The sequence below is a fragment of the Cydia splendana genome, chromosome Z (genome assembly GCF_910591565.1).
Source record: "Cydia splendana chromosome Z, ilCydSple1.2, whole genome shotgun sequence".
NCBI lineage: Eukaryota > Metazoa > Arthropoda > Insecta > Lepidoptera > Tortricidae > Cydia > Cydia splendana.
The window spans coordinates 17901174-17925734 of record NC_085987.1 but is presented as its reverse complement, the minus strand read 5'-3'; the positions used below and the strand labels follow the sequence as shown (position 1 = coordinate 17925734).

Sequence of the window (24561 nt, the reverse complement as noted above, 5' to 3'; positions counted from 1 at the left end):
AGGGGAAAATTTGTTGATTAATCGTGCTAATATTGATACCCAAACAAGCGAAACATTCTAAAATTGAACCACAAGTAGCGAGCGAGCGTAGCGAGTGGTTCGTAAAGTTGAACCTCGAGCGTAGTGAAGGTTTCAAGGGACGAGGGTTAAATAAAATTTTCACTACATCAGCTCGTAAAGGCCCTCTTGATTGTTCGAAACGGATAAGAAGAGTGGCATTTAATTTGATGCAAATTTTGAGTTGTTTCCGTAGGTATACTCGTAAAGCTCAGTTGGTTGGTAAAATTGACTTTAAAATGATAAATATTGAATAACGTTAGTTTGAAATTGATTTAAATGATAAAGTAAATATTATCGGAGATATATATATCGGATATCGCTCTTAAACAAAAATTATATGTCGCTAGTCATTTATAACCTAAAAGCGCCAAATTACGCAAAATTATATTGAAATGACACCTGTCTATTGAATTTGAAGAATACTTTAACAAGGGTGGTTATCTGTATGACAATGCACCTAAAATAATTTTCAAATGTATCTATTATTTCTATACTTAACACGATAACGAATTCTACGTAAACCAAACCGCGGGCAATCCCTAGTACATATAGAAATAAATAAGTGTAGGTAAGTTTCCATTAGTGTACCTACTATTAACAATATAACTATTTACCATTGATAATAATTTTATAAACGTTTTGCGTATTTTTTACGGGCACCGCGCTAATCGCTAGCCCGCCACCGTCGATCGCTGCCTCCTGCCACGGCGCACAGCGCGGCGCGCGAAAACGCCGCGCGTTTGAAATGTAACTCAATATAAGCGCGGAATGCATACTTACGTATCAGTATTTAGTGTCGCCGTGATTTTATATTTCTAATATTTTGTGTGGGAACTAAGATCTTTATTATGACCGTGTAATATTAACTCTACAAACTTTAATTCAATATTGGCTATACTGCTTAACCAGAAATCAATATCTAGACAAGCACATTGTCTACATTTCTAAATTTTTACAAGTATACTAAGTTGATAGATAATATCGTAATTTTACAATATCAGCTACTTTAATTCTTTATTGACAAAGTAATTCGTGTTTTTACGTTCACCAGAAAGCAGCTGTTCCAGATTTCTAAAAACCGAATATTGTGAATAAATTAAAGTGTTATTGAACATGTTACAGTTTTTTGTAACTTTAATTTTATATTTACATAGTTATTTAGCAAAATTGAAATATTTAAATATGGCCGAACGCTCCACCTATAATTTTCTAATATTTTACATAAATGTTATTTAACATGCATGCAATAACATATCAAAAAAGAAAAAACTTTAATGTTATCAAAACCCATTTTTGTTCCACCGCTGGTCTATCAGTATAAACATTAGGATTATTAATATATTCAACAAAATAAAAGTGCAAAATTCTCCAATCGGCCATTTTTACTGAAACGCCAATCCGAAGCGAGCTAAGGATTGACGTCATCAATCCATGACATATTTCTTAGAGCAACATAGACAACCTCATTGACCGTAATCCATACGTCCTCACCAAACAGGGAAGTTCAAAAAAAAAATTATTTCGCCACTAAACATTTATTACGTCCAGAAAATATTATTACACGATATAAAGTAAATATCTATTTGTTATTATCTAAATACAATGCTAAATAATACGATATTTCACCAACAAACTTTTTTAATTATTTGGCTGAATGGAACTGTCATTGCCATGGTGGCTGTCGTAAATAGAAAAAATGAAAAATTAAAAAGTAAAACCGGCGCTCGGTGATTTTCACTCAAAATTTACATGTATCTAAATAATTCATCTTAAATTGCACCCGTGTGATAGTTTTTGTATAAAATGAGTTATTGTGATAAATTTTTGCAATGTATTTATCATCCCTGATCGTAATATATGGTGCTGAATTAACAATATCATCAGGATTCAAGGGAAATTCGTAACTGTAAGTATGTAAACAATGTCTACCACCCTACCACCAACTAATTTATGACGTCACTAATGGCGTGCGAGGCGTTTTCGCGCGAGGTTTAAACTAGCTGTAATAAAATGCAATTATTTATATTGAATCTTATGAGTATAGCTGAAATATTGTGTTTTTCGGAACCAATACAAGTGTAAGTACCAACAATATTAAAAGGGATTTCAAAATTTGTCATCAGGCCTATTAGATTTTCATGTCACCTTATACCTCGTTAATAATATGAGTATAGCTGAAATATTGTGTTTTTCGGAACCAATACAAGTGTACCAACAATATTAAAAGGGATTTCAAAATTTGTCATCAGGCCTATTAGATTTTCATGTTACGTTATACCTCGTTAATAATATGAGTATAGCTGAAATATTGTGTTTTTCGGAACCAATACAAGTGTACCAACAATATTAAAAGGGATTTCAAAATTTGTCATCAGGCCTATTAGATTTTCATGTAACGTTATACCTCGTTAATAATATGAGTATAGCTGAAATATTGTGTTTCGGAACCAATACAAGTGTACCAACAATATTAGAAGGGATTTCAAAATTTGTCATCAGGCCTATTAGATTTTCATGTCACGTTATACCTCGTTAATAATATGAGTATAGCTGAAATATTGTGTTTTTCGGAACCAATACAAGTGTACCAACAATATTAGAAGGGATTTTAAAATTTGTCATCAGGCCTATTAGATTTTCATGTCACGTTATACCTCGTTAATAATATGAGATCCCTGGCGGCTTTCATATTGATTGTCACGACAAGGTATGAAGTGGCACAGAAATGAAATTACTTGACCGTTTAGAATGGCCAATGTGAAGGTAGCGTATATAAGTGGTACATGGGTAATAAAGAGTAATGTTTGCGCAGCACGATCACGATGTCGGACGGCGAGACGAAGATGCGCATGGTGGACGACGCGTTCATCCGCATCTGCTCGGCGGTGAACGACCTGTGCATGCAGGTGCGCGCGCTCGCCTGCTCGCTGCTCGGCACCACGCGCGGCGTCTCCGACCGCTTCCTGCTGCAGACCCTCGACAAGCAGCTCATGAGCAACATGAAGGTTTGTTCTCAAATCAGGGAATCGATTTTATGTTTACCTCGGGTTAGTAGTTACAAGGGGGCAAAGTTGTTGTTTGACCCCTCGTGATAATATTGACACTCGTGCTAATAAGCGAAAAACTATGAAATTGAACCACAAGCGTACCGAATAGTTCGAAAAGTGTAATCTTGAGCGTTGCGAGGGTTTAAGGGCCTGAGGGTTAAACAAGCTTTGCTCCCGAGTGCAATACAAAATTATCAACACCAACGCGAGGAAAATACTAATCAAATTCAAATGAACGTTATTAAATATTTATCATTTAAAAGTCACTTTACTCATAAAGAGCTGGTGTGGTCAAAAGATATTTGTTATTCTCAAAAGAAATTCGCATTTCACTTAATAAGATTAAGTTAACCTATGGACAAAATATTTTATCACTCGCGTATTTTTACAATACCTATCGCAGATAGAACTGCTTCCTTATACTCCGGATTTCGTTTGTTGGAAATTTATACTTTTTTCGTATTAAAATAGTGAATGACATCTTAATTTGTATGTAAGTTGACAATAACGATCGTCAAATGTGCAATCTGAAGAGGGTACTCGCGTACTACTCGTATTCTCGTATAAGGTGGTAAGTGGTATAGTGGTTGACAGAGGAAGCGCACGGCCCACGAGCGCGGCGCGGAGCTGGTGCGGTCGGGCGCGTGGGCGAGCGGGCGGCGCTGGGCCGACGACGCGCCCGGCCAGCTGGTCGAGACGCACGCCGTGCAGCTGCTGCCGGGCGGCGCGGCCGGCGCCTTCGTGCACGGCCTCGAGGACGAGCTCATGGGTCAGTTAACGCTCCACTACTCAACAACTCGGTTCAATCACTCCCTACTCCAGGGATCGGCAAACTTTTCAGAAGAATAGCCAAACGGAACAAAAATTTGCAAAATAATTTGTAGATAGTCAAAGAGCCACATGTGTTGTTTTCAGTAATAAAATGTTATTTTTTTTTCATGTCTCATGCTCTGAAAGAGGGTCATTGTTGTTCTAAAAGGTGTGCAGAAAATGATACGTTTCTTCTGCACTAGAGCATTTTAGGTTCAAAGTACGATTTTTTTTTACGATAAGCAATTGAAATTTGGGCATAAATTTGGATTTGTTATACAGTTTCCATTCTGATATTTGACTCCCCATTCCATAAATAACGATACTTTTGCCTAAATTGTTAATTGAAAGTGCCCTCAAAAAATACTATAAAAATGTATACTTGGTCATGGTTTTTAAAAAACACACGCATTTTACTTTCCTCGTATTCGAAATGAAAAGTAGAGTGTTAACAAACTACTAATGTGGTTTAAAGAACCGCAATTTTACCTTCAAAGGGCCTCGTGCGGCTTGCAAGCCGCGGTTTGCCGACTCCTGCCCTAGTCGAACGATTGCAATTAGAAATAATAGCTTAGGCACAGACTTTACAGACTGCACTTTATGGATTATGGAACATTAGGCCACCACAGCCTGACAACCACGCTAAACAACATGACTATTACTGCGTAGTTGACTACGCTAATAACAGTGAGTTACGAGGAGGCAATACCACACGTACGGTATGTGGTGTCGCCCGCTCTGCACAAGCATTGGTCGCATGAGAACGACACTCACTGCTGCCTTGCCTTGGAACCTGTTGGATCAATTTGTGAATTTTACTACAGTCCATATAGTATATTTTTCCGTTCAAGCATTTTTGTCTAGAATTGCACTAATCAAATTTCGTCTCTTTAATCATAAATACTCGTATTAATTTTGCGGTAACTGCCCACGTATCTATCATTGACACTTCATTAAAAACCAACGAACTAAAATAATTATAGAGATCTGACTAAAGGTCAAAATTGGCCCAACTTGAATTGTGCCGCGAGCGACTCAACTGTAGGTACTGCACGCAGCTTGATAACGTACAATATTGTAATACCGCGCAAGATGATTGACATACAATTTTATTGTGAGAGGGAAATTGTGTATTGGGTAATATTCAAAGCTGCGTGAGGGGTCTATTTATGGAGAAGGGATAACTGTCAGTGAGACCTGTATATTCCGACTCTGTTAAAAGTAGCGATGATTGTGCAGAGGTCCGCACGGCAGCAGTGGACGCGGTGTGCCAGCTGTCGATGGAGAACGCCGTGTTCGCGACCACGTCGCTGGACTTCCTGGTCGACATGTTCAACGACGAGATCGAGGACGTGCGCCTGCGCGCCATCGACAGCCTCACGCGCATCGCGCACCACATCGTGCTGCGCGAGGACCAGCTCGAGACCATCCTGGGGGCCCTAGAGGCAAGTACCTGTACCTACTCCCCATGCTCATACTCTTCAATTACAATCACCATAGCCTCTACAAGATGTTACAATAATACCATCATCAATTCGTCTTTCTATGTCCTTGAAACTCATCATGTAATGTAAGTGAAGAACGCACACTCCATAGTGATGACCTGATGACTGTTTCTGAACGCAACTATATTTGGCCCATTGGTTTTATTCCTGTATCCATTAACTTGTTCGTTCTCTTTCTCCTTTTTACGAACTGCACTTGTTTCGGCACCATTCATGTTGGTGGATGAATAATAGTACATTGTACAACGAAGTGAAAGTGAGAACCATTCGGTCATACATGGGTGCGTTCTGAAACCCGTTTTTGATTCCTTGTATAATACGGTAGCCCTAAAAGGTTATTGCAAGTCACAACAGATTCGTATTCAAGCAATCGTTTTTGGTTTATGGACACTATTGACACAGTAACTACTAATCTTCGAATTCGGATGAAATGTTCATATTTGTAGCATGAGCATGGCATCATATTCAGCCTGAAATAGTGTAAACTGTACTTGTATTATAAGTATTCAAAGTTTCACTTTAATTTTTAATTTTTTTGTGATACTACTGATACTCCTACATGTTTATGAATATAGTTCTATGCATAGTAGTTTTGTTAACCAGATACGTATTGTTTTACTGTACAGGATTTCTCGATGGACGTCCGTGAAGGGCTGCACAGGATGCTCGGCGCCTGCAGCGTTTCATCTAAGACTTGTCTCGAAATGTGCATCGACAAAATACTGGAAAACCTTAAGAGATATCCTCAGGTACATCTTAGTGTTTATCAATAAAATAAATCTTTAATCTAACGTCCTATTTATTCAGAGTCGCCCGCTTAACTCATTTTTTACCAAACCAGGCACGTTGCCATGTATTTACATATACGCACCAACCCTTTGACCGCCAGAGACATCAACAACACCATAGGCGTGGTTTTCATATGGCTAACATTATAGCTTCGTACTCAATGTGATCAACTCCTGCTGGCGGTGTCCTCTCTTCTATTGTACAGTCGGCATCAAATAGATAGCGACGGCCAAAATGGCCAAACAAAATCATTAAAATGAAATATTTTTATATCAATGACAACCCTACAAAGTTATTTACATTTTAAATTGGATCTTTGCTAGGGTTGAAACATACAGATTCTTGCACTAATGTTTAACAATCTGTATCTCAAAAACGGTTAAAAATATTAACGTGATTAATAAGTGAAAAATAAAGTACGTAGCCTAAACAATTCCCAATTCCTAAAAAGTCCCTCGTTCTGTTCCACCGGATATTTGTCCACTTTGGCCGTCACTATCTATGTGATGCTGACTGTACTGTGTGTAGGACAAGCGGTCCACGTTCCGGTGCATGCAGCGCATGGGCGGCGCGCACGCTTCGCTGGTGCTGCCGCTGACGGCGCGCCTGCTGGCCGTGCACCCCTTCTTCCACATGCCGGAGCCCGACGTCGAGGACCCGGCCTGTATCCTTTACCACAAACTTAACTACTACTTCGTTAGTTCGGGTCCTCTTACTTTACACTTGCTTGTTCAAATTGACAATGGTGTTATAGGTGTGAAGTAAAATCCTTTTGCTAGTTATTAAGAGCGAATTTAATTACAAAACAATAGTGTACCTACACAAAATGAAGAATTTCATAACAAACTTTAAGCCATAATTATATTGCTGCATATTTCGCTTTTTCGCGTCATTGTTTGAACGTTTTCTTTTTTACTTATAATCTTGTACATTAGTGTTATCCGCGCCTACTATACCTATAACTCCTGAGCCGCGCAGATATGTGCGTCCTGATCCTGACGTTGAACGCAGCGGCCAAGTGCACCACCATGCTGCCGCTGTTCGAGGAGCACACCATCAAGCACTACACCTACCTGCGCGACACCATGCCGCACCTAGTGCCGCACCTGCCCATAGGTAATGTCTACCTATGTAGGTATAATTATACTCTGGCACAGCGACCTTGTCAATAGAATAGGCAGCTAATTTAAAAAATGTAGTCAACTTCTGTGGTCAACAGAAAATTTGAACTTCGCGCCTTTTTCTACTGAGTACACGCTCCACCTACCCACGCCTATCTTTATAAAGCATAAAGCTGGATTTATGCTTGTCTGTCTGTCGTGTAGTGATGCGATAGAATGATATCGCTTTAATACATTTAGTACTTTTTTTTTATTAAAATGAAATATAAATCCGGCGTAATGCTCGAGGACACGCTATTAAAGTTTTAAGTCAATGATCAGATTATAACATATTTTTAAATAAAGTAATTTGCACTTACAATGCTCTTCAATGTACGTAACTACGTACGTACTGTACGTATTACGTAATGTACGTAAATGTGTCAGGTGAAGCGAAGCTGACGAGCGTGAAGAGCGAGGCGGGACTAGACGACAGCGCGGTGCGGCGGTTCTTCGCCACCGTGCTGCGGCACACGGACAACAGCGCGCTGTCGCCGCGCGTGCGGCTCGCCATGCTGCGCGCCGCCGAGGAGCAGCTCGACAGGTGTGTAGTGGCCTGTAGCGACACATGAGGCGGCGCGCCGCCGACCAGTAGCTCGACAGGCGAGCGTGCCCCTTAACATCATATAATACTCGGTTGTAATAAAGCCAAATTTTCTTACTTAATCCGTATGTTAAAAAACCTTCTGCATCTTCTAGTCGCATGATATTACGTTTTAGAAAAATGTATCCAAATCGTTAACTTTTGCTAATAATTTGCTTTTGTTAATATCCACTGTAAAGACGCTGTTTTTTCCGATAGTTTTTGACTAATTATAACTTATAGGCTTACGAGCAATTGGTCTGCGGAGATTTCAAAACTGGCGATCAAAATAATTTTATGAAAACCTTCTATTAAACGAAATACTTCGGTGTAGGGTACCAGAGTTGAACGTTGTTGTTGGGTGTGCAGGCTGGCGGAGATGGAGCCGCTATTCGCGGGCGCGGCGGTGTTCTCGGCACTGTTCGCGCGCTGCGTGCGCGCGCTGCACGGCGCGCTGGCCGCGCCCGCCGGCCCGCCCGCGCACGCGCTCTCCGCGCTCGCGCAGGACACGCTCAGGTACGATCGAATGCAATAGTAGGAAAAAAACACTTTCAATTCATTCGCGTAACTTTTGAACACATACCTAAGTTGACTGATTTACGTTTACAGAATTCAATTTTATTTATTTTTGAATGCACCTATCTGTATTTTTTAGTATGTACGATTACTTTATTTTTATAGGTTAGCTAGAAGAGATCCCTCATAGGGATAAGTTCGCCTTTGTATTTTATTAATTAGAAGTATGTGTGTGTACCTGTGTAGACTACAGCACCAGTTCAGCGGGGTGACGGAGCAGGCCCGCGCGTGCGTGGGGCAGCTGGCGCTGCGCGTGACGGCGGCGCGGCTGTGCGCGGCGGCCGGCGGCGGCGGTGGCGGCGGCGGCGGCGGCGGCGGGCCCGCGCCTGCCGCGCTCTCCGCGCAGGCCGCGCTCACGCACCAGGCCGAGCTACTCGACCGACAGCTGGCCGCTGCAGGTACTGCAAACAGTTATTAATAGCACCTAAGCAAAAGAGTTGTTTGACCCCATAGTTGCATGGTAGAGATATTTTTTGGCAGTTTTCTTTGTGCAATAGAGCTTAAATAAATTAACAGTAGAAGAGGTTTAAAGTCTAAAAAAAATCCTACCTGAAGTTTGACAGCTGTAGTGGATAAGTGGATGTCACTGTATGGCCTAGTACTAGTACATTCGGCGTCAAATAAACAGCTCCGGGGAAAGTGAGCAAATATATCGTAACACACCTTTGTTACCATAGAAATACGGATGTGTTACGATATTATTTGCCGTCACTATCTTTTTGATGCTGACTTTACATGTATTCAGTATCGTGTGATTCGTGTGGTCACTCTAGTAGGAGATCCCACATATGGTCGACCTTCACCAATCTGTCTGACGGATGAAACTATGAAAATATGAAAGAAAATATGTTCCAGAACATAAATAAATAGGGTTGCCTAAAAAATATGGTTAAGGCTATTTAAAAAAAAAAATTGAAAATAAATTTTTCGGCAAATTCATCGATTTCTCTGACGAACGAAAAAAGTTTCAATGGACAGTATACAACGTGTACAACATAAATCAACTAGGTCGCCTATCTTTTTCCGGTCACTATTAGGTGGTTGCCGTGTTTAAAGAGATGATTTTATATCGATAATTGCACTCATCTGTCTGACGCTTGAATTACACATCAAAATGATGGTAATTTTATTGCAAATATAATGGTATAGGGTTGCCTGCGAAAATCCGGTCACAAATAAGGGTTGCCAGGCTTTTAATTAAAATAAGAAGGGAAGACTTTTAGCGATAACTCATAAACGGCTTAACTGATCAAGTTTGTTTTAATTTTATTTGATTGAATTTTTTAAGCACTATTTTCATGATTTTTTCCATATTTTTTGGACAGATGGTTCAAAAGTTAGAAGGAAAAATCTTTTTTTTTTCCTTCTAAACGATTATTTCCGAAATGATTCACTTTATTAAGAAAAAATGGCCGAAAAAATGGCCGTCGCGAGTACCTTCTCCGTAAACTTCTGCTGTTTTATTACACCATACCGAAAAACTGTGTGCATATAAAGTGATGGTTTAATGTGTGGAGTGGTATACGAACCTGTGGGAATGCTGGAACCCTGCAATTCTCAAGCGCTTTGTCGTATCAGTGTATTTGCGTGACGGCATTTCGCCTTTCATATACACATTCACTTCACAAGTTGTATGTCAATATAAGGCACTAATCAACAACTGTTCTGTGGGCCGAAAATGCATTGCACAGCGCGGAGCGGCAGCGATCAGCGATACGGGTGACGAGCAACAGTGATTAAGCGGACTATTATCAGTGTTATTATTGGAGTGTAGTTAAATCGTCGTTATTATTTTCAATTGGAGGGTGGCTTGACGCTTTGTGTGTTCCTACCTTACTACTCGTACAGTTACGGCATCGGTATTGTGGCGTACTGTTTACGGGTGGATTTCATCACCAAAAATTTCACCATACAAAAAAATATTTTTTTTAAATGTTTAATTTAACACGATTCTAGCTGGGTAAAGTAATAGGGGGCTGTATATTGAGGATATTTATGGTATTTATACAATCATTTGTGGCTTATATTTGAAGTTATCGCTTTCGGAAAATAAAAACGCAAGATGGTGATGACAATCATGGTATGGTAATGACTCTTTTATAGACGGTAATGACACTGCATGTACGGTAATGACGATTTGGGAACTAATTTATATATGTATTAAAAACGTATTAAAAAAACAAAAACTTTTTTTAATTGTAAGGCTTTAGAACTTTAATAAACATTACAAATAACATGTTTTTGAACATAAGACTAGCTAATAAATTATTTTTAGAAAATTATAAAAAATACATTTTATTCATATAAATAAATATATAACAACTATTTTTATTGTATAATTTTAAATAATTTATATTCCGAAATAGGCAATTTATGTATTCATTTATTTTTTTGGGTTTTTTCAATGTTAAATCATATTAACAATATTGTACTCTTATTATCAGTTTAAACCCGCATCTTCTTTTATCTACTGCATAATTTGGTATTTATATCATATTATAAAATTGCTGGCTTACCAGTGAGCTTAATTTTTATGATATATTACTTTTTTTTTGATAATTTGATTCATTGCATAAGTTTGTATTTTTGTTATTTTATAAATTAACTTTAAAAATAGCTATAATGATTTAAATCCATATATATATTGTTTAATAGCTAAACATTAATATATAATCAGTGTTTTATAAGTTGCAAGACCCCTACTTGTAATGCATGTCATAAGTTACAAAATGTTAGGTATTGGGTCCGGTGACTACCCAATGGTATAATTATTAATTGCTGTAATTATATACATCAATTAATATAATATTATCAAAAAACATAAGGCCATTACGATAGTGAGCCAGTACCGTAGCCTATGGTCGCTTAAAACTTAATATATGTTGCTTGTTTAAATACTTTGTTTTAACACGACTAACATGCAATTACAGACTCTAAGTTGCACGATTTACATTATTAGATAATAAAAAATAAACATTTGTATGTTCTAAGTTCTAAGTGACCTAAATTTTGCCTACTTCAGTCAAAATGTTATTTAAAACTAACCATCCTCTTGTGTGAAAAAAATAGTCATATCTTCTTCTACATTTATTCTACATTTATAAGGTAGACATTATATAGTGTTAGAAGACATAGAGAACGTTTTTCAAACATACAGCTTAATTTCATAATGAATTATAGCAAAATAACTAGAAAAGTTTCTGAGAACCGTCATCACCATACACATGAAATCATCACCGGTCGTCATTTTTTCCCGGTGATGATGGGTATGGTGTTGACGATTTGAGAGTTTCTTGTTTTTATTTCTAGAATACGAATAATAGTAGTTAATGTCTATGCTACACAATAAACTTCATGTAGTTTGCCATTCATTTCAATAATTATTTCTAATATATCATTTGTAACTTTTTTAAACCAAAGCATAACGGTGATGATGCTCTGTTGTGACAAACTACGTTTTACAAATTTGTTCGTAATATTTCTCACGATTCAATGATGTGACTTTATAGTGAAATCATTTTTGGCATTCTATATTAAAGTGAAAAATAGGGCAAGGACCTTTAGCGGTATTTCGTTGATCATACACGGAGATAAGCTCACATTGACATTACCATGACGGTGTTGACGAATATTCGTGACAAAATTTTAAATATTTTTAAATGTACTTTCTCGGTGAAGGAATTATTGCATATTTTCCCATGTGTTAAACAACAACATGGAAAAGATATAAGTAAAAGAAAAATCGCAATCGTACGATAGGTATGCTATAATTTTCACTGCAAACAATAAGGTTCAGATTTTTCCGGTAGACGGTGATGATTTTAGACACATAAAACATTTTATATAAAAAAAACTATTAAGTTATTGGAGATGGTAATTGAAGGAACATGAAGATAATAGTTCTTAAAAACATATAAAAAAGTTGCAACTCGCACAACCTACTAGTTTTTTTTATAAAGACCGAACCATAAGTTTTCGCAGGATTTTGAAATCCACCCTTACATAATTCGACGTCCTCGCAGCGTGTTGTGCTGGCGTCGTGGCATATTGGGAAGACTATAAGGGCGGCATGCATCCTAGTGTGCCGGGTTCTAATCTCGGATAAAAAATAGAACTTTATTTTTCCTTTTCTTCTTTTTAATTAAGTTAGATACTTCGCGTACGTATATAGTAGGTTCTCAGTAGTATGTTTTTTTTTGTAATAATCTTGTGACATTTATGTTATTGTAGTTTTATTTATTTTTACTTTAAGAATTCAACTTGACATAAGGCTTTTATGTTTACTTGTGTAATTGAACATTGAAATTTTAATTTATTGGTCCCCTTTTTTTAAATAACTTATTTGAAGCAGTTTCGACTTTGAATTTTTATGGAAAATTATTTGGATAATTTATTGTCGTTGTTTTCAACTAGTTTGACATTATCATTATAATTTTCTATTGTGATTGTTTTTTCTATAACATTTGTACGTATTACTTTGTTGAGCAGAAATATAGAAGAATTATTTAAATACATTCCTTGTAATCACGTTAAATACTTACTTCGTGTTTGCAAATTAGATTTATTTCTGTGGACTTAAATGAATGTGAATAAATTTTATAATTTTACACAAGACTTATTTTAAGTTATTTTATGTGTGTAGTCGTTTTGTTTGCCTTTGATTGGGATTTTTATTATTGTTTAAATTACTGTATTTGGATTTAAGGTTATTTTTGTATTATTTAACTTTGTAGTCGTTAAGATGCAGGCTCCCACCCGTGTGCGGTGTCCCCATTGCCCTAATTCTCCGCGCACATTTACTGAACATGGCCTGAAAGTGCATATTGGGCACATACACAAAGATGTGCCCCGAACGACGCTCTCTCCCTCCCCCTCCCTCTCAGTTGCGGTGCAGCAGCAGCGGCGCGTGCTCTCGGACGACAGTGGTAGTACCTCGTGTTTTGAAGACCTGGCCACTTTTAGGAAGTCGGTGCGGGTATTGCGTCACATCCCTAGAGGAGCTCGGAACCTTGCTGCGGGCAAGTTGTGCGATGTGATCGATAGATGCATCGATACCAATGGTGTGTCTGAGTGGTTCGAGTTACTGTCCTTTGCCTATTCCGCATTGAAAGCGCCAGAAGCAGCCGGTCCGGGTAACTTGACCACAAAAGTGAAGCGTAACATCGCATCGGTGGGGCTCATCGATACTTTGGGCGTCGAGGCCGAGTCGGTGGCTCTGAGGCCGCACTCGGTCCTGAGAACTATCGAGTCGAAAGTCTTCGAGGGCGATCTTAGGGGTGCAGTCAGGGTTTTGATGTCGGACGATTCTGTGGCACCGTCGAGCCCTGAAACCCTTGCCAACTTGCAGTTAAAGCACCCTGCCCCATCCCGGCCGTTGTTGTTCCCACCTGAACCAGACAGCTCCTGCCCACCTCTCACAGTCAGGCCGGAGGAGGTTGCACAGGCTCTAGGCTCCTTTAACAGTGCTTCGGCAGCGGGCTTAGATGGTATTCGCCCATCACATCTAAAGGAGCTTACTTCTGGTTCTGCTGGCGATAATGGGCTTCGGTTGCTGGAGTGCTTGACCAGGCTATGTAACTTCCTCCTTAGTGGTCAATTAAACCCCTTGGTCTGTCCATATGTATACGGTGCGTCCCTATGCGCGCTGTCGAAAAAGGATGGCGGTTTAAGGCCAATCGCTGTCGGCAGCGTGTTCCGCCGTTTGACTGCCAAGCTTGGTTGTAATGCTGTGAGAGACGAAATGGCTTCCTATTTGCAACCGTGCCAACTGGGATTTGGTACCAAACTGGGTTGTGAGGCTGCCATTCACGCCGTTCGAGCCTTCGCGCTCGACCCAAATAACGCGGATTGCATCATAATTAAGCTTGACATTAAGAATGCTTTCAACTCTCTGGAACGCGACACTCTTCTTGCAGAGGTTCGGGAGAAAGCCCCAGCTCTTTACCCTTTCTTGTACCAGTCCTATTCGTCTCCTTCCAAACTCTTCTTTAACGGGTCCCTTATTCCATCCCAGGTCGGTGCTCAGCAGGGGGACCCGCTTGGACCCCTTATCTTCAGCCTGGCTATTCAAAAAGTCATATCTTCGATCCCCTTTGAACGTGTGGTACCTCGACGACGGCACTCTGGGGGGTAGGCCGGAGGAGGTCGAACAGGACCTGCTTGCGCTCCTTCCACTTTTTCGGGAGCTGGGGCTCGAAGTGAACTCTAGTAAATGTGAGTTTTTTCCTTGCAGTGCCAACTCACAACCTTCCTTCTCTTTGTTTTGTGCCCTACTCCCTGGCCTCAAAGAGTTATCTACCCAGAATTTTAACCTTTTGGGTTCCCCGATGTTCCCCGCAGCTATACCTGAAGCCTTCAAGGTGAGAGAGCAGCTTCTTAGGTCCGCTGGCGAGAGGCTGAAAAAGCTCTCGGCTCATGTGGCACTTACTTTGTTAAGGTCCTGTTTTGCCGTTCCCAAGGTGATGTACTTTCTGCGTACTGTACCTGCCTGGCTGCACCCCGGCCACATGGACTCGTTCGACCTGGTGGTGAAGGAATGTGCTGAGGGTGTACTGAATGTCTCTCTGAATTCAAACCAGTGGGACTTGGCTTCGTTGCCTATACGGAGTGGCGGTATTGGCATACGGCGCGTGCGGGATGTGTGCCTTCCGGCTTTCCTGGCGTCGGCGGCGGGGGCCGTGGACCTTGTCACTAAGATTTTATCGTTAGATGGTGGCAAGGCAGAAATACCTTTCGCTTCCGATGCGTTGTCGGCCTGGGAGGCTCTCAACCCGGGTGCGTCAGTGCCTGAACAGCCGTTCCGTCAGCGCTTGTGGGACGAGGTCGGGATTAAGCGTCTGTTTGACTGTCTTTTAGGCAAAGCTTCTGGTGCGGATAGAGCCAGACTGAACGCGGCTTTGGCGCCAGAATCTGGGGCTTGGTTGCACGCCCTTCCCTCCCCGAACTTAGGCACCCTGCTCGACAATGACTCGTTGCGGGTGGCCGTTGCTCTTCGTCTGGGCTGCGATGTTTGTCAACCACATCTATGCATCTGCGGGTCCATGGTGGAGAGCAACGGGCACCACGCTTTGAGCTGTTGCCGATGCGCGGGGAGGTTTCCACGCCACCACGCGTTGAACGACATTGTTCGAAGGGCGCTGGTGTCAGCCAACGTCCCGTGTGTGCTGGAGCCGCCGGGCCTTAGTCGGTCAGATGGCAAAAGGCCGGACGGTTTGACTCTGGTGCCGTGGGAGAAAGGAAAGTGCCTTTTGTGGGACGCCACCTGCGTCAGCACATTTGCCGCCACGCACCTTGGCCGCACTGTGCGGTCGGCAGGTGCAGCCGCTGAGCAGGCGGCGTCCCTAAAAAGGGACAAGTACTCGGGGCTAACGAACTACTTGTTCGTCCCCTTGGCTGTGGAGACTTCTGGGTGTTGGTGCGCGGAGGCGAAAACTTTTCTCGGGGAGCTGGGGCGTCGCCTGCAGCAGAGGGGTCTCGACCCCCGCTCCGGATCGTTCCTAGCGCAGAGGTTGTCCATCGCGGTTCAACGCGGTAACGCAGCAAGTGTGATGGGCACCTTTGCGCCGGGGGCGATGCGGGGTGGGTTATTTGATTAGTTTTTATAGGTTCGTTTGGGTTTAGTTGTAATTTATAGTTTTAGAGTTTACTGATAGTTTATTTCTTAGTTCTTAAGTGAAATTGACATTAATGTAATTCTCGCTTATTAATTAAATGTAAAGTGTAATATAATATAAATAAATATATGTTTTCATTATTAAGAAATGTTGTTTAAAGACCCGTATTTATTTTGAAAGGCCTATCCAACGACACCCCACACTATAAGGTTGAAAGGATAAAAAAAATTTCACACACATTTTGTTTCCTTCAAAGCGATTATTTCCAAAAATATTCACTTTATAAAAAAATGTTCTTCTAAAACCCCTATTAACTTTATCAAAAAATATTTTGTAAAAAACCGTATTTATTTCAACAGACCTATCCAACGACATGTCACACTATAGGGTTGAAGCGAAAAAATGGTCACATACATGTTTTTTTGTTTCGTTTGATACCTATGTAACCTATGTTGTAAGATATCATTTGATATGAGTTTTAAAATAAATAGGGTTCTTCAAAAAAACATTTTTTGATAAAGTGAAAATTTTAGGAAATAATCGCCTCGAAGGAAACAAAATATACGTGAGGATTTTTTTTTCGTGTCAACCCTATGGTATGGGATGTTGTTGGAAAGGTCTTTCAAAATGAATAGGGGTTTTAGAAGAATATTATTTGATAAAGTGAATATTTTCGGAAATAATCGCTTTGAAAGAAACAAAATGTGTGTGACAATTCATTTATCGTTTCAACCTTATAGTGTGGGGTGACGTTGGATAAGCCTTTCAAAATAAATACGGGTCTTTAAACAACATTTCTTGATAAAGTGAACCATTTCGGAAATAATCGTTTGAAAAAAAAAAAGGTTTTTCCTTCTAACTTGTGAACCATCTGTCCAAAAAATATGGAAAGAATCATGAAAATTGTGCTTAAAAAACTTAATCAAATAAAATTATAACAAACTTGATCAGTTAAGCCGTTTATGAGTTATTGTTAAAAGTCTTCCCTTCTTATTTTAATTAAAAGCCTTATTCGTGACCGGATTTTCGCAGGCAACCCTATACCATTGTATTTGCAATAAAATTACCATCATTTTGATGTATAATTCAAGCGTCAGACAGATGAGTGCAATTATCGATATAAAATCACCTCTTTAAACACGGCAACCACCTAATAGTGACCGGAAAAACATAGGCAACCTAGTTGATTTATGTTGTACAAGTTTTTTTTTTTTTTTTTTTTCGTTTATTTATCATAAAGTACACAACACTTTTATAAACATTATATTCCTCGCCAAACTGCAATTGCAGTTTGTTGGCGAGATCGCGCTCATCTTCACAGACATACATATTATGCTATGCACTAAATACTAAACTTAACTTAACAACTAAATTCAGGTATATTTTAGTACAGTTTAAATGTTAGGGTATATTATCCAATAACGTATTTTTTAACTCAGTTTTAAATTTAGCCCTACTACATTTATTTTCTTCCCTTAGGTAGTTAATTTCGTTATACAATTTTGGTATCAAAAACAAATCAGTTCTTTTGCCATAATAGTTTTTAGCAGTATTTTGTACAATTTTTTTAAGCCTTATGCTCTTTGTTCTATATCTACTTTGTTTCAACACCTTAAATTTATCATCAAAACAATTTTCTACTGCTATCAAGTATTGCACCTTTTGATGTATAGGAAGTATTTTACATATCTTGTACAATTTGTCGTAATTCCCTTTAAGCCTATTTTTAATTTTTTTATTAACTAGGTATTTCATAGATCTTAACTGTATTTTTTTAATTTCGTCTAAATAAGTATGAAAAGTTCGACCATAAACACTTAGACCATAATTAATGATTGAGTCCACTAACGCGTAATAAACAACGAGCATTGTCTTTTTATTAATTAATCTATTTAAGTGATATAACTTGCTTAGGACTGAACGGAGTTTAGAACAAACTGCAGTAACATGTGTTTTCCAGTTAAAATTGTTATCTACATGCATACCTAAATACTTGTATGTACTAACATATTCTAAAGGTTCACAGCTACAGCTATAGATATTATTTATTCGGTTGTGCAGACATTCGTACCCGTGACCTATAATTCCATACTCATTGTAATTAACAGTTTTCGCCTTACGATTGTATGGGGAATATATATGCATACACTTCGTTTTTGATAAATTGATAATTATACCGTTATCGTGGGCCCATTTCACTACATTGTCAAGGTCACTTTGAATGTTATTATGGGCTACCGATATATCTGTATCTGAAGCTAGTAAGCACATATGAAGCTAGTAAGCACATAAATAATTGTATACTTTCCATTGAAACTTATTTCGTTCGTCAGACAAATCGGTGAAATTCGCCGAAAAAAATTTTTTTTCAACAATTTATTAAAAATAGCCTTGACCATATTTCTTTAGGCAAACCTATTTATTTATGTTCTGGAACATATTTTCTTTTATATTTTCATAGTTTCATCCGTCAGACAGATTGGTGAAGGTCGACCATATATGTGGGATCTCCAGTAGGAGATCCAGACCAGAGTAGGAAACCAGAGTAGTAACTCTGGTTGCCAAAAGTTGACGTTTGACAATTTAAGTACCCCGGCAGTTACGTCGTTGTTTAACTACTCGAAGATACGATTTTTTCATAGACTGTACACTTATTGTATCAATAACGCCTGCAAGCAACATGCCGTACAACTGCTGGTACACCTTTCAAATATGTAAGTATTGATAACTTAGCTAGACCGAAATCAAAAGCATTGTCTGAAAACAGGAAGCTGTGACGCGATCTTATGAAGGGTCTATAACCATAAATTAATATTAACGTTGTATGTTGGCAGGCGTGGAGCCGGACCCGTTCACGATCGGCGTGTTCCAGCAGCTGTCGCTGGGCGCCGACAACAAGCCGCTGGCGCTGGCGCGCGCGCTGCTGCCGCTGCTGCACGCCGCGCCGCTGCCAGTCATCCCGCCGCCCAGCGTCGACGTAAGCCGATAATGAGATAGGACGGTTGCGACCGTAACAATCACCCGTTCAAACTACAACGTATTAATAAAGCTGACTGCTTGAAAATCTGTAATTTATCGGACTTATCATCGTCACTCAGCAATGAACTATGAAACATTCCGATACAATCAGATATTGCGAACGCTTTAACAAGCAGTTTGGCGCAACCGACCCTAAACGTTGTACAGGCGCGTGCCTACTCAAGTGATTTGCCGACGACAATTTTTCAAAATATGTAGTTAGAACTGCGCTATTTTTCTCACATAGAAATATTTCATAATTTCATAAGCGAAACGACATTTTATATTTACCAAAATGAAAACAATTTCCTATCTGTATGAACAAATTTTCGATTTTCTAATAGCCATAACCTACTGTGTCAGATTCGCATGTGCACGGCGACGATAATCGAGCCGGCGAGCGACAGCGACACGGTGCTGCGGTTCAGCGCGGGGCTGGCGGGCGGCGCGGCGCTGGAGGCCGAGGTGCTCCGCGTGCGCGACCCGGCGGCGCTGCGCGTCCGCGTCGCCTACCCCGACCGCCAGGCGCACGCGCTCGCGCCGCCGCGCGACCATCTGCGCCCGCTCGACCACCATACCACCAGTCAGTTATTCTATGTACACCTAATTCAGTGTTACATGACAGTATAGATTCGGTCTAAGCTAACTTTGCGCCAACTTGGTAAACGACAGTTCTATCTAAAATATTTTCGAATATCACTACCACATTTTGTTCCTGCATAGTCTTTAAATACGAGTATCTGTAACTAGCATATTACCGTACTTCTTTGTAAAGATTTTATAACGTACAATTTTCTTAACAAATAATTACAAGATCACGGTTTCTTTCAACGAGTATCCAAAGGAGTCCAAAGACGTGTAATTCTAATATTTTGAAGTAAAAATTGTAATCGGTTGTAGGATTTCAGTGAGGCTTCAGTATAATTGAATTTGAACGAAGTTCGGGTGTTGAAGAGGCTAAAGGTAACTCTATTGTGCAGACGACGACGGCACGGTGAACGTGCGGCTGCTGACGAAGGTGCTGATCTCGCACGGCGTGTGGACGGAGTCGTGCGGCGTGGACGTGTCGGTGTGCCTGGCCGTGGACGAGGGCGCGGGCCGCGACGCCGCGCCGCTGGTGGACCTGTGCCGCCCCGTGCGCATCACCGTGGCGCCCAAGCCCATCAAACGCGGGCTCTAGTACCCGCCACTCAGACCGCTCCCGAAGCGCACGCGCCATCTCCCATCACGGAGACATTCAGTATAATTGTGCGACAACACAATCATGTAGTGACAGAATATATCAAAACATTCTTGTCCAGAAATATGCAACATTGTGACATATGCGTTAGTGAATTTGAAACTATAAAATTGGATAAGAACGTAAATGCCGTTAGTGCGTCAATACGTGAATATTAGTTAACATTGTTTTATATTACCTACTTATTCTTAGATAACATTATGAGGGTGTGACTCCTCGTAGTGCCTAAGAATAAGTGTTACAGATGTAGTGCATAATTATTTTCCTTCGTATTTTCACGGAAACGTACGAACGTGTCTTGCTATTTAAGTCAGTCTGGGTGCAAAAAGCACTGAGGTTGACTAAAGTAGCATGACAAATACGAACCTTTCCGAGAAAATACGAAGGAAAACAATTATGCACTACGTCTGTATTTTAAAATGTATATTGTATAAACTTTTGTTAATACAGATCAACACTTAACTAATAATCAACATTACAATACATAGTTTAAATGGAAACCTGCTAAAAATTTCCAAATATAATAAAAAAAATAGCAAAATCCTCCAAAGCCGTATCACACAAAAAATGGCAGTAGAATTTAAAACCAATAGTGAAGAAAATGAGGTTTAATTTTTTTTAACATGAAGTGAATCGAACGAAATACATTGACGTAATTTGGAGAAGACTTTGATTAAGACATTTCAAAACTATTTGCTACCAATAAATATGTGAAATATTAAGTAAAAGTTTTCTTAACAATTAAACTATCATTAACAAAATATTTTTTTTTATTAAAAAAATTGAACGAGTGAAATATAGCTGGTCAAGCAAATCTTGACAGTAAAAAAGGCGCGAAATTCAAATTTTCTATGGGACGAGATCCCTTCGCGCCTACATTTTTCAAATTTGCCGCCTTTTTCTACTGACAAGATCTGCTTGACCAAGTATAACAATGCAAGCTGGAAATAGAATGATACATACTTACATTATTTACACAACATACTAGCTCGGTGATATTTATTAGTAAGTGTGGTATTCCACCTGTCCAATGTGTCTTGCGTGCGTCTCACATTTTGCTTAGTGAGAGTGAGACGCACAGACATTGGACAGGTAAGCGATATGTAAATTTTATTTTCACTAACCTACACCTACCTACAAATTTACACAATTTAAAGGCCGTAACACACTATCGCACCGATAAGTAAGAGCGAGAAAGCGATATCTCTTTCTCGCTCTTATCGGTGCGACGCACAATGACCTTGGTGCGGTGCGATAGTGTGTTACTACTTTAAGCAACGTTTTAAGCCCCCCATTCACACTCCTACCGTGTAGGCCGCCTCGTAGTCCGCCTCGTTGGGTAGGATTGTGTATAGGGGTTGCGGACTACGAGCCGTCCTACAAACGGCTAAACGGTAGGGCTTACTTCGTTTTATATTTCCCTATAGATGTAGGGATCGATTAAAGATTGGAGTCTTAAAATACTTGATTCCATTATATTACGAAAACTAAGCACTTTTTATGTATGTTATTGGAGTCCAAATGGTTGACCCTGCAAGCCAATTCTGATCTTCCAGCTATGTATTTTCAAGTGATATCTCTTGAACGCATCGTTCGAATTTGTTCCACTTTAAGGCATTCGACGCGGTTTATTACGCAAAAAAAATAATTTAATAAAACATAATCGGCAAGAATTATGAGAATGATCTGAAAAAATATATATCAAACCGTTAGAAGAAAGATACTGCTCCACGTTATCATCAGACTTAGGTTTGACACAACTGAAACGTCAATCTAAACTTCCTGTATGATAATTATGATAAATAATCTGATAAGCTTGAGTAGGGCGATTTCATTTTTTGCATTTTTGAGAAATTCACTATACCGTCAGTCTTTTGAAAGTATACTTATACTTACTTCACGCGCTGGCGCGCTAGAGTAATTTTATTTTCCTAATTTTCCGTATGGACCTTCACCATGTATACCGGCTGATTAATATACCCTTATTATCAGACATGTTGCGCAACTGAAACTACCAATATCTGGAGCGCTGGAGTATTACTTACCAGTCTATAAAACAATACAGTCATTCGACGAAGCCGTTTAGACAGGGCAATCGTGCGGGGTGCGACGGGTGAGTCGTACGCACCCGAGCTGCATACATCGCCATTGTTAGTAGCTCGGTACTACTTACAGGGCTAGCGTGTCTTATAGTAAGTCAAATGTAAGTCTTGGCCAGTTGTGTAAGTCTGCGACAACCCTACTGTGTTCTTGTGCGGTGTCGGCATGCATATATGCAAGCATCAAAGGCGTTGGTCCACTGTTACTTTTTACACTGTGGTATTAACATGTAGTGATTCTTTTTATATTTTTAAAAATTTGTAGGCACTTCCCTGATCACTGGAAAAGAAAAAAAGAAAAAACTGGTTTTGGTGGGGTTTTGTAAATAACAAACTGGTTTTTCATTCAACAATTATATTGCATATCAATTAAAATATAAACAAACAATCTTTATTATACTTATATGTATCTCTATAAAATAAAACCATAATAAACAGCAGTGGCGGATTTGCCCTAAGGCCGAGTAGGCCCGGGCCTAGGGCACAGTCTATATGATGGGTGCTGAAAAAGGGGCGGCTTGTAGTTGAGTAAGATGCAAATCCGCCACTGATGAACAGACTGGCTATATAATCCTTCGAATTTTTGAATTCTGGAGATCAAAAGCTTAATCTTGACTTGTTTAGTTACTGTAAAACCACCCAACTATTATATGTAGCTAAAAATGAAACATAAGCCAGCTTATGTATGAACAAAGACATTTTTTTATGATAGTTTGTATATCGAAAATTATATGTATTTCATTCGTTTTTGGACTTGCTACTATATAAGCTCAGCTTCCAACACTTAACGTGTTCACATGTAAATATTATTTGAATGTCACAGTTCCGAGGCCATATATTTTGATAAAAGGAAAAAAAAGATTGGTTATGATACTTAATTTCGTGTTAAACTTGTGGACTAAGCTTATAGTTGCAGTGGTTTTACGGTTCATTTAGTGCTATGCCACTCTTTCTTTTACAAAATGGCACTGTTAGATGTCACTCTTTGTCTATAGAAAGTAGCTCAGATCGAGCTATGGAATGATGAATTAGTTGTTTGACTCCCGGCATCCAGGTGCCCACTTTGCTCACTTCATTCACCATCAGAGCTTTGTGGATGTCATCTGCTTTTTTAGGCTCATCATCCCGTAGAGCTGTAAAATAAATGGCATTTATTTTTGAACAAAGGTTTATAGCAGTATATTATAATATATATAAGTAAAACTTTGAACTAGTGGTTGTAAACAACTAATGATATGAATACAATAATCAAAAGTGAAAATGGTACTTTCAAGTAATCAAGTAAAGATCAGTATAATGATTAATGAATAACCTAATATTATTAACACCAAAACAAACATGAATGAACCAAATAAAGAAACAGGGTAGGGCAGTTTCATGTGCTGGGAAAGGTTAGTTACCAATAATGATATTACCATGGGCAAGCTCCTTCATTTGTGCTTGTACTTCTAGATTTAATTTTCCATCCATCCACATTAGTTCCATTACATCTAACCTTCTTCTTATATCATGTGCTTTGGCTCCCAGCTCACTGCTGCTTTCCAATAACTCTAGTAGGAGAGTCTTCACTTCCACTAGAACACTTTCACTATTAATGCTTATGTCAGAGTTACTAGGCGTGTTTCTCTGAGTTAGACTTGGTGGAACCAGTGCGGTGGGCGCACCGGATGGCATGGGCAAGTTGACGGGGGGTGCACTTGCAGGGCTTGTGTTAGCCCCTGACAAGGGAAAGGCAACTCTCTTGTTCAAAAAGTTACGAGGTCGATTCGGAGGCGTTTGTTGACTATTAAAGGAGATCTTTGGTGGATCATTCCATCCAGGGTCAAATGACACTGAAAAGAAATTCATAAAAAAATAATTAAATTACTACCAATAGCTATTACAACGAATAGCTATAGCCAAATTTTATTTACCTCTGCCGCCGTTGATGGAATTATCCATTGTTGCAATCTTTCGTGTTGTTAAATGTGGTATAATGGTAAGTAGAATAATAACTGTTGGAGAATGCAGCAGTGCCTAGCAGTAAGAAGGATAAAGGAAAAGAAAGCAAAAATCACGGCT

The 24561-nt window shown here is 39.5% G+C and overlaps 2 protein-coding genes across 2 annotated transcripts in view; one reads left to right on the top strand and one right to left on the bottom strand.

The window, feature by feature from the left end:
- The window catches only part of LOC134804738 (integrator complex subunit 4), a 37443-nt gene extending 16561 nt beyond the window's left edge, over positions 1–20882 (top strand). The window contains exons 5-16 of the mRNA XM_063777940.1: positions 2873–3065; positions 3702–3876; positions 5157–5362; positions 6049–6171; positions 6740–6875; positions 7190–7327; positions 7759–7915; positions 8324–8470; positions 8717–8928; positions 18978–19120; positions 19525–19744; positions 20142–20882. Coding sequence (XP_063634010.1) covers positions 2873–3065; positions 3702–3876; positions 5157–5362; positions 6049–6171; positions 6740–6875; positions 7190–7327; positions 7759–7915; positions 8324–8470; positions 8717–8928; positions 18978–19120; positions 19525–19744; positions 20142–20341 — 2050 coding nt within the window. The 3' untranslated portion in view covers positions 20342–20882. The remainder of the gene's footprint in view (positions 1–2872; positions 3066–3701; positions 3877–5156; positions 5363–6048; positions 6172–6739; positions 6876–7189; positions 7328–7758; positions 7916–8323; positions 8471–8716; positions 8929–18977; positions 19121–19524; positions 19745–20141) is intronic.
- Positions 20883–22938: 2056 nt separating this feature from the next.
- LOC134805170 (steroid receptor RNA activator 1) lies at positions 22939–24561 on the bottom strand. Its single transcript, XM_063778468.1, has 3 exons — positions 24414–24561; positions 23916–24332; positions 22939–23633 (listed from the first exon to the last, which is right to left on the bottom strand). The coding sequence occupies exons 1-3, from the start codon at positions 24439–24441 to the stop codon at positions 23479–23481; spliced, it is 600 nt and encodes a 199-aa protein (XP_063634538.1). The 5' UTR covers positions 24442–24561; the 3' UTR covers positions 22939–23478.

Bases quoted from the DNA above. Each gene is read 5' to 3' on its own strand.
- LOC134805170 (XM_063778468.1), bottom strand. From the start codon at position 24,441: ATGGATAATTCCATCAACGGCGGCAGAG. The intron at 24,333-24,413 runs GTAAATAAAATT...ATTTCTTTTCAG, and splicing joins TTCCATCAACGGCGGCAGAG to TGTCATTTGACCCTGGATGG. The intron at 23,634-23,915 runs GTAATATCATTA...TTTATTTTACAG, and splicing joins AATGAAGGAGCTTGCCCATG to CTCTACGGGATGATGAGCCT.